This window comes from Panthera uncia, chromosome B4 (genome assembly GCF_023721935.1).
Source record: "Panthera uncia isolate 11264 chromosome B4, Puncia_PCG_1.0, whole genome shotgun sequence".
NCBI classification, from domain to species: domain Eukaryota; kingdom Metazoa; phylum Chordata; class Mammalia; order Carnivora; family Felidae; genus Panthera; species Panthera uncia.
Window position 1 is genome coordinate 24,860,555 of NC_064809.1, and position 15,143 is coordinate 24,875,697.

Here is a 15,143-nt window from a genome sequence, read left to right on the forward strand (position 1 = left end):
TAGTTAACACTTCTATAATAACACTTATATTTGGCACTACTTTACTTGCCAGTGACAAATAAAAAACAGCCTATATTTTACAAGGATCTTGCATATTAAATTGTACAGTTAGAACACACTTTCACATTGATCAGTCTCGGAGACATTAAATTAGTTGACCAAAATCTCATACCTCATAGGTGATGGATATTAAGCTTGAATCCAGGTCTCCGGACTCTAAGTTTATGGTTTTTACCACTACCCCATGATATCTTAAGACCATATACATTTAAAATAAAAGGATGTGTTACTTACTGTATTTGCTAGTTTGGACAATAAAGGGACAACTCCACGATCTGTAATAACAGCCAAATTTTCTTGATCTTTTGCTATATTTGTAATAGCAGCACATACACTTGCCAAAACTTCTTTATTATCTGATTTCAGTAAATTGACAACAAGTTCCAAACCACCAACAAAGGAACGGACCATTTCTCCAGCATCCTAGAGAACAATCAAAAACAAAAGATGTTATCAAAAATAATCTTTTGATTAGCATTTTTTTCAAAAAAGCAGAAAGTAAGGATAAGGCTGTTAAGTACACCTTTGGTATAAAAAATTCAATTTATTTATTATACATAATTTCTATGTATGTTTGCATATGTATATAACCACACGATTCAACTTCAACAAATATTTATTGAATAACTATTATGTGAGAGTTACCATGCTAACTACTGGGAATACAGAAGTTAGTAAAATACAGCTTATTCTTATTTGCAGTAGTTATGCTTTACGAAGTCATCACAAAAACTGAGTTAGTAAATACTGAACCATTGTTTCTAGGGGGAATGCAGTGTTAGGTCAACAGATCAATACATCACTGATCAATAGATAACCTTGTTTTATGGGTTTTTCCACTTAGGCTATCTTATTTCATATATTGTTAATTCATCAACTCATGGACACCTGAACTCATGGTGAGTCCATGGCTGAACTCATGGACACCACCACACTATAAGTCATGCCTGAAGGAAGCTTATCTAACACATGAATTTTCTCTGAAAGGCACAGCCTTCTTGGGTTTAGGAACACTAGAGAGCACTGGGTACCACACACAGGGGCCATGTTAAATAGTGAAATCACCAACAAAACCCACAAAGATGTGAAAAGTATGGCACTAACTAGACAACAAAATTGATGCTTGTTAACAGTATGGGAGCTAACAACAAAAAGGCAGAGAGTCATCTTGTTCAACCTCAGCTGAGAATGTGCATTTTGGGCAACTCAAAATTTTCACCTTGCCGTGCACGTCCAAGAATGACCATGGGAGTGCTGTGAGTATTGATTTCAGGGTTACAAAAATTTTAGCAACAGGGTGAAAATTCCCAAACAGACTTTGTGAAGAATGTAGATTGACTGTGCATGCTCTTTTGCCATCATGTTGCTTGCCATCCAGTGGGGAAGAGTGGCATTAGGAGATAAGTGTAATGAACAGCACTAAGAGGAAAGAGGTAAAGATACTACAATGACACACAACAAGGGAGGCATTCAAGGACGTACCCCGCCCCAAGAGAATGTTGGTAAACTAAAGTCTAAAAGATAAGGAGTTATCCAGGATGGAGGGGATTCAGGATGGAGGAATAATCATGAAACAGACCTGAGAATGAGAGAGGAGGCACTTTTTTTTTTTTTTTCTTTCTTCAGTGTAGTGTAGCTAGAGCATAAGTATGAAAGGGAGAATGGGAGAAAATGATACTTCCTGAGATCTTGAAGGCTCTTTACTGTTAGCCTTGGCAGAGAGTATAGACATCATTTTAAGGGCATGAGAAAGCCACTGAAAAGGTTTAAGTGTGTGTCTTGTGGGGGAAGAGTGGGAGAGGGCATTTTATCAATTTTGTATCACAATAGCTCTCTCAGGATTGCAGAGTTGAGGTTGGGGCAAAGAATGTGCTGGGGACTCAGAGGCTATTTCATTAAAGTCACTTAAGAGGTGGTGGCAGTTTGGATGCAGGTTATAGTCTGGACCTGGAGAAAGGGGTGTGGGTTGGTGAGCACCAACTGGAGACGATGAGGACCAGTGATCTGATGGTGATGCCCATGTTTTTGGTTTGGCCCCATGGTTCTCATGTTGGAAAGGCAGGGTGTTGTTTTGTGTTCTTACGGTGAGAAAGGATGGTATTTGATATTAGGAGGCCTAATTTGAATGAAATGCCTACAAGATATTTAAGCAGAAACATCCGGAAGTCAGTTGCATATATGCCTTTGGAGCTCAGGAAAGAAAACCGGGCTTGTGTCATAGACTTGGAAGTTGTCAGTATGGAGACCATAACTGAAATAATGCATGTGAGAGATGGCGAGTGAGGGAGAAGTGGGTTCTCTGTGTCAGTGCTGCAAGTGTGGGTGGGAAAAGAATTTGCCAGAGGAACCTGAAAACGGATGGTTGCCCAGAAATCCTCACCTCCCTAATGTATGGTATGGTGGTGGCTGTGTGATGTCCAATTATTTGGCTCTGGGGCTTTCTCAAGAACTTAATACCTTTTTTTTTCTTGGTGCAAAAGGTGATTTTATTAAAGCATGGGGACAGGAACCATGGGCAGAAAGAGCTGTACTGGAGTTGTGTGTGTGTGGCTGGGTTGGGGGGGCGTTCTATGGAGTTGGGGAGATAAAGTCAAGAAGGAGTTTCCAAAGAGAAACTAATACCTTCTAAGTGCCAATCATGTATCAGGCACTTTGCATACATTATCTCAGTTAAATCACACAAAAACCACACAGAACAGATATTATTTCCATTTTAGATTTTAAAGACTGAGGTTTCAAAGATGTTGAATACCATAAACTAGACTGTGTCCCTCAAGGGTCTGTGTTCTAGTAATCTTAATGAACTTTATAATCATAAATCTGAACATCTCATTCCCCTATCTCCCCAATTCTTTCATTGCCCTTAGGCAATTCTTCTTGCCCTTAGGATAAAAAACAAACTCCACATGTGGTTTACAAGCTTTTCATGGTGTGTGTGCCCCTGGCTTTCCTGCCTCACCTCTCTGCCTTGATCCCCTCTTCCAACCCCCTACACATGAGCCCTAAGCCAGTCCCACCCCAACCCCCCACCCCCATCCCCTGGCCCAGGAGTTAATAATCAGAATTCTGACACTCACTCTCTGAGAATGTGGCTCATTAAGTCTGGGATGGGGCCTATGAATTTTTTTTTTTTTAATCTCTCTTGTGAGTCTGAACTTCAGCCAATATTAGGAACATCAGTCTTTCAAGTTCATGTCCTCAAATGTGCCACTTGCATGTCTCTGTATCTTTGCCCATGGCTTTTTTGTCTACTTCCCCACTAGCTTGGGACTTTCCACATAGCCTCGGCTACCAACTAAGGTAATGTTCTCTTTAGGGAGGCTTTCCTGAACTGTGAGTCTGGATTAAGCTGCTCTTACTATAACACCTGGTTCTTCCATGTTATAGCATTTACTGCTCTCTGCAGGAGTGACTTAAATTTATTTGCCTTTGTTTATCTTTGTATGCCGAGTTTTTGTGAAAGTTTCTGGCAAGTTTCTAGAAACCCCATTGAATGAACTTGCAAACTCACAGCTACAAAAGGAAGCTTTTTCTGAGGACATAATGAACCAAACTAAACTTCTAGGGAATGGTGAAGGCAGGACCCCCTCAGGTTCTTCCCAAGTGTAAGTGGAAAGTATCTTTTCCACAACACGCTGCCTTTCCTGCCTGCTATGGGGACTGTGCAAACAATATTAGTGGCCTTGTTCTCAATACCACATGTAAATACAGGACACACTTTCACATTCTGATGCGTTAATAAAATTACTTACAAAATATCTGCCATTTTCCCTAAAATTCTACGATAAAGCTTGTTATATAAAACAAATGATTATACTTTCAACCGAATTCTACACTGTCACCTCATTACACTTCTGTGCACTAAGGCACAATCAAATCAAAAGACTGTAAAAGCTAATTTATTAACCTTTGGCCAAATATCCCACATAAATTAATCCACGTTGCCATTTGAAGCACTTAGCAGTGGTAGTTGCTGTAGTGCTATTTCCATGTTGTAGGTGAGGAAAACCTTAGAGAAATAAATATGTGCAAAGTACAAGAAGGATACACGGCAGAGTGGGATCGGAATCCACATCTGCCTGGCCCCGAAGCCACTCTACAATACTGCAGTCATTGGTCCAAACGAAATAAATTCATAATCTTAATGATGTACTTGGTCCGGATGCATGAGTAAACTCAAAAGCAAAAACAATGGCTCTTAGAATTGCAGGGAACTTCCAAAGTGCAGCCCCCAAACTCCACTTTTTTAAGTGATGTTATGTGTGTCAATAAGCTAATATATTAGTCAATTATGAAACTACAGAACGATTTTTCTTTCTCAAGAAAGACTGAAGGAATTCTGGGAAGATGATGGTGGCATAATTTTTGAGACTCTCTCAGAAAACAGACACACTAGTGGCAGCAAAACAAAAAGCACAGAAATGCTAGATGAAAAGATATCGTCACAGACCCCCAAATACAAGCAGATCGGGGCAAACTACTGAAATTACAAAGCCCACATGTTCTAAGAAACCAGAAATCTGCAGAAAGAGGGACTTGTAAAGGCCCTGGAACCAGGGAGCCCACACTGATTAATGAATAAGACCAAAATGCCTCCAGGTCTGATGGTGCTGGAGCATTCTGTGGTCTGAATCCTTTGAACTTGTTATACTACAAACTGAAGGTTCCTTCTAGGTTGAAGCCTGCACTGAGGAGAAACTAGTGGGAGCTGCATACAAATAGAGCACGGCAGGGACAGAGGGATGAAGGAATGATAGAGTCCAGGTAGAAAGAGAGGAGGGGAACAAAGCAGTCTGAGTCTGCTCTCCATCACTGGGAAAGTAACAGAAATGGGATCTTGAGGACCATGAAATTAGAAATGCCACCCTGGTCCACATCTCCCTCTCAAAACACCACGAAAACTCACTGCACTTAAAAATGAGCAAAACAAAAAGACTATGGTCAATTTCCATACAGAATTACTAGAAGAAAAGGAATGAGCTGAAAGAAAATTACAGAAGCAATGAAAAGAAAATGTTAATTAGAATTATCAAAGCTTATAAATTGGGTGATTAGTAAAAAAAACAATTGTTAAGGGCAGGTGAAACCCATCTACAAAGAATTAGACATAAAAGCAGAATTCATTCTGAAAATGAATAGTAAACCAGAAGGAACATAAAAATTAATAAATATAATGGGTAATACCTTTAAATAAATAGAATATGTGGAGTCCAAGGTGACAGAGGTTGGGGGAGGGGGGCACCTGGGTGGTTCAGTCGGTTAAGCATCCAACTCTTGGTTTCAGCTCAGGTCATGATCCCACAGGTTCGTGAGTTTGAGCCCTGCTTTGGGCTCTGTGCTGCCAGTGTGAGACCTACTTGAGATTCTCTCCCTCTCCTTCTCTCTCTGCCCCTCCCCCACTCACACTGTCTCTGCCTCTCTCAAAATAAATGAATAAACTTAAAAAAAAATGATAGGGAAAAAGCTAACAAAAAATTGAAAAGACTAGGCAGAGAAAATAACATATGCATAGTGAGTCCCTAAGAAGGGAACAAAGCAATACAATGGAGCAAATTTTGAAAACCAGGATTCAAGAAAACTCTCTCCTGAAATAAATAAAACCTGAGAGTCACCCTATGTACCTGGGAAAATTGGCCCAGAATGTGCTAACATAGAGAAATATTCTAGTACAACTGCTGGACTTTAATAAAAAAAATTATTTGGTCATCTAGGCAAAAGACCAAGTCACTTCTAAGGGAAAGAATAAGATATCCTTAGCCTTTTAATAGGAATGTTTTTATGCAGAGGGAAAGGAATAACATATGTAAACTACATAAGAGAAAATGTGAATCAACGTCCTAGTATCTGGCCAAAATGACCTTCAAGTATAAAACTGTTATTGGGGCACGTGGGTGGCTCAGTTGGTTAAGCGTCCAACTTCAGCTCAGGTCATGATCCTGTGGTTCATGGATACAAGTCCCGCATCGGGCACTGTGCTGGCAGCTCAGAGCCTGGAGCCTGCCTCAGATTCTGTGTCTCCTTCTCTCTCTACCCCTCCCCCACTTGTGCTCTCTCTCTCAAAAATAAATAAACATTAAAAAAAATATAAAACTGTTATAAACGTGGAAGACTCCAGGGAATGTGTTAACACAGGCCCTTCTGAGGAATCCCCTTGACATTGACTGTCAGATCTCCAAAAGACTAAAAAGACATAGACAAAAGGATGACCGATTTCTTAAAATGCCCTATTGGCTTCATTTCCTTCAGGATGAGGTTTAAATCATTAGCATGACATTCAAGTATTTTCCCTATCTCTCTAAACCTCACCTGCTGGTCTTATTTCCCAGTATACCCTTTTGCATAAATATATTGCAGCCTCTAAGAATACTGGTGCCATGTTCTTTTACATCTTTGACTATGTTATTTTCTTTACCTGGATGCCCTTCTAAACTAGAAACTCCTACTCAGCCCTCAAAACTGACTCCTTTTAATAGCAGCTTAAATAACATTTCCTCCATAAAATTCACTCCCTCCCCCAACTCCCCTTCTCAGTAAATTCATTTCCTCCCCTCTACATTCCTATAGATTATTTTATCCAAAATCCATTCCCTCATTCTCCCGTATTTCCCAAGCCTTGATTTTATTTGGGTATCTAACTCTCACACAGAAGCACCTGGAGAAAATGCATCTATACCCCAGATGTAACTCTTGATTGGCCTAAGCCTATCACGGAAGTCTCGTTGCCTCTGCCATTATTTGTTTAGGAGTAGGCTAGATATGGCCCAATTATGGCCAGTGCGTTCTGAGATGAGGTCTCCTAGGAATCTTCTGGAAGTTCTCCTATTTATCATAAGGAATAATCGCAGGTCACACTGAGAAAGGCAGAGCAGACAGAGGAAAATAGCCTGGGGTCCTTGATGACATTGTCAAACTGCTGAATCAACCAGGCCTAAATTCTGCTTTGGCTATTTAAAACCAAAGGTATCTATAGCCATTTTTTTCATTCTATTGCAGTTGTTTCTTATGGGTCCTTTCCCCATTAATTTGTGAGTTGCCTGGTCTTATTCTCTGACTCTCACTTGGGATACAGTCTGGTGTCTGTCACACAGTAGACTTCCAATAAATCTTTGTGGAATTGTGAAAAAATAAAAATAATAAGGGGACTATGACTTTAAGATACTTAGCCGCAGTCACAATCACTAAAAAGCAAAAAGCATTCATTATGCATTAATAATGTAACTACATAAAATGGAATATAAATGGATAAGACCACTTCGACCTCATCATCTAGTGACTTCTGGTTGTCTCACTGCTTTATCAGCCACAGCACTGGGGCCATACTGGCAGAAATAACAAAAGTGATCACATCTGCTTCTGTTCCAAGAACTTCCTAAGGTGCATGGTATGAGATAGAGGGAGCCAAAGTCTCAATGAGATCATGGGCATGGCTCACCAAGGTCTTATAATGTTTACAATCTGTGGGACAGTGAAATGTTAAGACTCAAGCATACAGGTCCTGCCAAAGTTTGTTTGGAAGGTAAGGACCCACCCCCCGTCTTGATCTCTCTCTCTCTGTTTTTCTTTTTAGGTTTAAAGATTCTAAACATATGACATCTTGCCTCACATAGTTTCTATGGAAAGGGAGACAGTATATTTAAGGATGGAAAAAGTAATTATTCTGCCAATACTGTCTTTCACTAATGCTAAACGACTGGGCAAATTCAACACATTTTCCACCTTCTCACATATCTTAAAAACTAGTCTTTGCCAATTTTGCCACTGGTGTGATATTGGTTATGCACAATTCAAATTTTCATCTCTAATGCAAAAACCCTCAATTAGAATAATATTAGTCATAACAATAACAAAGTCTAACTTTTTGCAGTTTACAAAGGACTTCCTCATGCATGTCTCCTCTGATCCTCACAGCTCTGCCTGTGGGAGGCATGATGTCCTCATTTTACAGACAGGAAGGCTCAAGGTTCATGAATAGTCAGTGACAAAACTAAAAATCAACTGTATGTTTCCTGATTTCTCATTTCATGTCTTTTCACTATACACTGTGTTTTAGACCTGCAAGTCTCAACAATTAATATTTACCGGGTTATACCTAGTTTATAAACAGTCAGAAGAATCTTCACAATTTAGAGGGTTAACAATTCCAAAGAGATGAAGCTACTTTGCCAATGACAGTTCCTAAGACAAATAAAAACAGTAACTGAAAGAGAATATGAAACACCTTCATACTGCTATTAAAGTTTGAATGGTTGAATAAGTAGGAAAAGGTGTCAAATTCAATGAACCCAAATCAAGTCAAATACACAAAATAGGATGAAAAATATAAAGTAACAAAATACTTCTGGTTGAAATTCAACTAATAGGAAAATATTAAGACATTATTTACAGATTAATGAATAAAACAGAAAATTGGATGTTTTGGCAAAGAGCAATTAAATTAATGGGTATGAAATTCCTTCTCTTGCCTCCAGCAAAAAGAACTGGCAGTTTTCTGATGAGGTGAGATATACATAATGCAACTTTAAAGCACATACAAGGCAAGCGTAACATGACTTAAGAACAAAAATTTGTAACCAGGAGGGCTATAAAAACACTGTTTTGTGCCATACAGACACCATACAATGCATAATACAGTATTTGAAAAAGATTTAAAAATAGCACATTGCATATAAAAAATTCCAAAAATGCTACATTCACATTCGAACAGCATGTCAGAGAAACCAAAACTGAACAGGCAAATCTTGTCCTAAAAGTATATTCAATATATCAAATGCTTTTAAAATTCTAAATACTACACACACACACATACACACACACACACACACACACACACATAAGGAGAACAGACTGTTTGTGTGGCTCTATCACAATAAGATCCTTGTTCTGTTTCTAGAAGTTAAGTCCTACGGCTTAAAAAAAAATTTACTGATTTAGAACTGCTTTACACTTTCAAATGTAGTTCTTCAAAAATCAAAGTTAGGATATCAGTTAGTACTTTTTCATTCTGAACTGAAGGAAAAGTAAATTAATTTCAAGTAAAATAAATGATTCAGTCCTCACAGTGTAGATTCAGATAGCAGAAAATTCATTGTACTTTGTAGGTAGCTTTATCAAATTAAATCACAAGAAAAATAAAGAGAATAAATTCAATGGTTCTGATTTTTTCTACTTTCCTAGCCTAATTTAAGATAATTTTCTTAAATGCCACAGAGAACTGTGATTTTGCCATTTTACTATGTCCTGTGTTGATTCTGCTTTAGATACAGTGTTCTATTAATGAGGAGGTCTAAACTGTGAGAAACCATTGTGTATCCAGAGGCTTATAGAGTTAATTAAATGACATTCTTAACCGATGATGTCTTTGAAAAATGCTTACAACTTGTACAAAGAACTAAACAAATCTAAGTCATATTATCATAAAATGGCTATTATATAAATCTATGTGTGCATACACATATATATTTAATTTTTAACATTAAATATATATAGAACTTTTCTCCACTTGTACTCAGTGACACAGATTAAAATGAGTACAGCAATTTCTGGTTAAGATCCAGTCAGATGCTTCTGAACACTGAGTTGTATGCATAAGGCTAAGAACAACAACTTGAAACCATAATCTTAACAGAAAAAAAAATTAACTCTATGAAACACTATACTCTAAAAATGCCAAGAGTCTCCCCATTTATGGAGAGACTGTTTTCTAAAAGTTTACTTGTTGGGTCTACAACATCACATTTTGCTGTAAATATGTGGTTAATGTCTCAGTTTGACAAATAAGAGTCTATTTAACTCATAATGAACCTGACTTATAACACACTAACTGCAACTAATCCTCATTTGCATGAATGTTCTAATAGTTGAAGCCAGATACTTGTCTCCCTCATCTTCTGTGATGTGTAACTTTGTCACGTCAAATGATTTTCATAGGTCTCCTCTTTTATCAGAGTTTCTCTTTAAAAAAAATTTGTTTAATGTTTATTTACTTTTGAGAGAGAGAGAGAGAGCGAGCGAGCAGGGGAGGGGCAGAGAGACAGGGAAACAGAATCCGAAGCAGGCTCCAGGCTCTGAGCTGTCAGCAAAGAGCCAGACGCAGGGCTCAAACTCATGAACCGTGAGATCGTGACCTGAGCCGATGTCAGATACTTAACCAACTGAGCCCCCAGGTGCCCCTCAAAGTTCCTCTTAAAACCCACCCAGAGTTTAACACAACTCCAGATGTGGTCTGACCAGAACAGAGTGCATCGGAATTCTTATCTTCCACGATCTAGACAAGGAACTTCTGCCAGCGTGGCCAAACGCATGCACTATTTCAGCAGTTACGTTGCCCTATTTGTTCACATTAAGCTTTGAAGTCAGCCAAAATCCCTATATCTTTTACAAGTGAATTATTATACAGCTAGTACTCTCACATCCTGCATTTACAGGATTTCCAGCTTCCTTTTATTGCATAAAAGGGATTGAACAGTTTTCATATAAAAGAGATAAGTTTTAGATGTAAATTTCACTTTGTTAAAGTGCATTTCTATGTGAAGCTTTGAGAAACATCTGGATATTCTGAGGTAAGTAATTTATCTCACCATTATTATGTTAAAAAATTCCTCAGGGAGGCAGAAAATATAGTTCTTGAGGCAGTAGTTCCCAAACTGTGTTGCACATTAGAATTTCTGGGGGAATTTTTAACTTTCCCTAAGCCCAGGGTAGATCCCATACCAATTCAATCAAAAGATTTGGTGGTAGGACCCATCCATACATATCTCTAGGTGATCTCAATATATAGCAAAGTTTGACAACCACTGGTTTAAGAGTTTAAGTCAAATAGTGAGAAGGCCTCGGGGCACGTCCCGTTTCATCACTATTAGATATATGGCTTTGAGCAAGCTACATAACTTGCTAAGCTTCAATTTCATCACCTGTGAAATGCAGCTAATAATAGTATTTATCTCTTAAGGGTTGTTAGAAGGATACACATAAAGCATATAACAAGGTGCCTGGCATATGATAATAGCTGTTTTTATTTTCTAATATTTTGAGAATGTATTTGTTACCAATAATTTGCACAACAAAATATCAACTTAAGGAATAACCCCTTGAAATCTGATTCTACCTATCAATCATCCTTATGAATATATTCAAAATATGTAACTCAGGTAGCAACATTTTACTATGTATTCAATCCTATTTAAAAATTTTTTTTAATGTTTTATTTTATTTTTGAGACAGAGAGAGACAAGACAGAGCATGAGTGGGGGAGGGTTAGAGAGAGAGGGAGACACAGAATCCGAAGCAGACTCCAGGCTCTGAGCTGTCAGCACAGAGCCCGACGCGGGGCTCGAACTCATAGACGGTGAGATCGTGACCTGGGCCGAAGTCGGAAGCTCAACCGACTGAGCCACCCAGGCGCCCCACAATCCTATTTTAAAACCCATCAAGAATGAGTTGGCAAAAATACATCCTTGATTGTAATTAGGTAATACATCTATGTTTATTTATATCATTAAAACTACTTTCATTCATACATTCATTCACTTGGCAAATTAGAAGCCTCAGAAATGTTAAGATACTATTTTATGTTGTGGGATTCAAAATAAATAATTTGGTTTCACGTTATAATCACCTGGAGTGATTTTTTTTAAGAAATAGGAATGCTGGGGCACCTGGGTGGCACAGTCGGTTGAGCATCCAACCCTTGGTTTCAGCTTAGGTCACGGTCTTGTGATTCATGAGTTCAAGCTCCACATCAGGCTCTGCGCTGACAGAGCAGAGCCTGCTTGCGATTCTCTCCCTCTTCCTCCCTCTCTGCCCCTCCCCCACTTGCATTCACTCACTCTCTCTCTCAAAATACATAAGTAAACTTAAAAAAATATGAATGACTAAACTTCAATCTCAATATAAATATTGGGGGTAGGGCTCTTGCATGAGAACGTTTTTTTTAAAGCTCTGAAGGTAATGTGTATCTAGAATAGAGAATGATTGATGTGAACAATTTAAGTCGTGTTGCTGTTACTTACAGAAATCATAGCATTGGTGATGAACTCCAATTCCCATGTTTAGTTTAAGAATAGAGGAGGGGGAGCCCTTCTGGAATCCTCTATCATAGGAATGAGAACACTAGCAAAAATTGGCAAAATTGATTTTTTCAGAACTCTAGAATTTAATGAAAATTTAAACACAGCATGTTTATTCAAGAAAAAAAAAAGATGAATCTCAGTAAGAACAGTGAGTTTTGTGGCATTTTAGCTTTCCCCATTCTCAGCTCCCTCTTCTCAGCTCTGTAGTAGACTTGAAACCATAGTATCTGGGAAAACCCACAGCCTAGCAGCCTAGGGAGGGAAGGTGGGTGTGGAGCTCCCCTAAAAGCTCCACTCCAATGGAATGGTTGGGATTTGACTTGAACGGCGGCTTCTATGAAAACGTCCAAAGGCTTGTCTTTACCTCACGTATCACCCACTGAGGAAAATTCTATTCTCAGGGCATGTCATAAAAAACATTAGTGGCAACTGTTTTAACATAAAAGCTGTTTGAGATGGTAATATCACTTGGGACAAACCAGAGGCTGGCCAAAACATAATCAAAAGGAAAATCTCAAAAAGTGATGTCCATAGAGGACCTTGAAAAAAATCCAACATATTTGTCGGGATCTAAAATGCCACAGGTAAGTGCAGGGCTATGTGCATAGTCAGAAGAGACCTGAGATAGCCCTAAACGCTCACCTCTGGCTGATCTTGAGGCTCTACATGAGCAGAAAAGAAGGGTAAGATAGAGTTGTAAACTGCTGGAGTGTTCAATGTGTGCCCCGTAAAACACATACAGAAAACCTCACCAAAGGGTGAGAAGTCTACTAGTGCATGGAATTTAAGGAGATCTGTCAACTCATTAGCTGAAATGAGTCAACTGAGCAGAAATCTCAGTGGCCACACGGACAAAGAATACAGACGTCATAGAATTAGTTCAAGAAAGTCACTAACAAATAATAGCAAAACAGCAACAGACAGCAAAAGTACAATCCCTGAGGAGAGGAAAATCTAATTTCCAGAGTTTCTACATTATATTATTTAAAATACTAAGTTTCTTTCCAACAAAAAGTTATGAGACAAAGAAAGAGGAATGTATACCACAAAATGTAACCAAGAAATATGACCAAGGGAAAAAAGCAGTCAATAAAACTGGACCCTAAGGAAGCCTGTACCATGTTGGACTTAACAGATAAAGGCTTTAAATCAGCTGTTAAAACTGTGTTCCAGGAACTAAAGGAAACCATGCCTAAACAATTAAAGATTGGGAACAATATCTCAGAAAGTAGAGAATATTAATACAGAGATTGAAATTAAGTGTAAGAAAAGAATCATTAAAAATTCTGGAGCTGAAAAGTACAATAAATGAAGTAGAAAATTCACTTCATGGGACTAACAGCAGATTTGAGCAGACAGAAGAGAGATTTAGTGAACTTGCTGATAGGCCAGTCAGATTACCCAGTCCGGGGAACTAAAAGAAAATGAATGAAGAAAAATGAACACATCCTCAGACACCTATAAAACACCCTCAAGCATACCATCCTACATATATGGGAGTTTTGGAAAAAGAGGAGGGAGAGGGTGAAAGAATATTGAAAGAAATAATGGCAAATGCTTCTTGAATTTTATGAAAAACCTTAACTTATGTATTCATGTATCTTGATGAATTCCAAGGAGGATAAACTCAGATATAAACACCTAGACACATTATAGTCAAATGGTGAAAGACAAAGAGAGAAACTTGAAAGTTGAAAATTGTATGTGAAAGCTGTACATGACTCGTCACATAAAAGGAAACCTCATTTATAGTAACAGCTGACTTCTTCTCAGAAAGCTTGGAGATGCTACCAAGATGGGGGAGTCTGAAGTTCCAGACACTTGCTCCCCCATGGAAATATTAAATAAACAACTGCAGACTAACTAATATAACTTTATAGGAGCTCTGGAAACCAATTCAGAGATCTATAGCAAAGAAGCAAGAAAAAGTCAAAATAAAAACTTAAAGAAATTTCCTGGCATTTTTACTTTCTCTTGTTCCACCCAGTCCTGGCAATGGCACAATGTGGTCAGGAGGAAGCAGACCAATTCGCAGTTCCTTCCTGTGGCCAGAAGAAGCAGAATGGAAATTATTTGCAACGCTCTGGCCTGTCCATGGGCTACCTAAAGAGACTGGTTTCTGTCTCACCTGACTCAGAGCTCAGACAGGAAATTGTGGCAGAGTCTGGATCTCAGTTGGTGAAAGCTGTGGACGGCATTGTGATGTGTAAAAACTACAGGAGTACTACAGACTCACAGATACTTGGGGGCAAGATTACAGGCAGAGGAATATAATAAAACATCTATGCCCCCAAAGAGAAGCTGGAGTGACTCTCTTTGGGAAATTAGGGCATTTAAAAGCAGCCATGAACACAGGGGAAGTTTTAAAAAAGCATACACACAGGCCCATGTAGGACACATGCTCAGAAAAGACCCGAGAAGACCTTATACCTTCACCTTGGGCTGATTCCAATAGGAATGACAAGATCTTGTTAACTACGAAGGTCTTCCAAACCAATCTGGAAAAACTAGGAGAGGTAGCTGTTTTTTCAAATGCTCACTTTTCAACAAAAGATCACAAAACATACCAAGAAACAAGGCAACACAGCTCATTTAAAGGAACAAAATAAATCCTCAGAAGCCATCCCTGAAGAAACAAATGTATCAGAATTTCCAGGTAAAGACTTTAAAACAATTGTCTTAAGTATGTTCAAATGCTAAAGGAAAACATAAAGAACAAAAGAAAATAAGGAAAAGGATATAGGAACAAAAAGAGAATATCAACAAAGAGATAGAAATGGAGCTGAAAAAACAACAGCTGAATTAAAAATTTCACTAGGATAAAATAACAGACTCAAACAGGCAGAATAAAGAATCAGTGAACTTGAAGACATTTGAAATTATTGAGTCCAAACAGCAAAAAGAGAGAGCCCAAGAGATGTAAAGGATATCACTAACAGGTCAATATAGCCATTATGGGAGTCCCAGAAGAAAAAATAAAGGGGCAGAGAGATTATTTCAAGAAATAATAACTAA

General features: G+C 38.4%; 1 protein-coding gene across 3 annotated transcripts in view; it reads right to left on the bottom strand.

Annotated features, from left to right (window-relative positions):
* The window catches only part of ODAD2 (outer dynein arm docking complex subunit 2), a 178,692-nt gene that overhangs the window by 47,236 nt on the left and 116,313 nt on the right, over nt 1–15,143 (bottom strand). For all 3 annotated transcript variants that reach the window (XM_049626936.1, XM_049626937.1, XM_049626938.1), the window contains one exon: nt 295–483. In XM_049626936.1, coding sequence (XP_049482893.1) covers nt 295–483 — 189 coding nt within the window. The remainder of the gene's footprint in view (nt 1–294; nt 484–15,143) is intronic.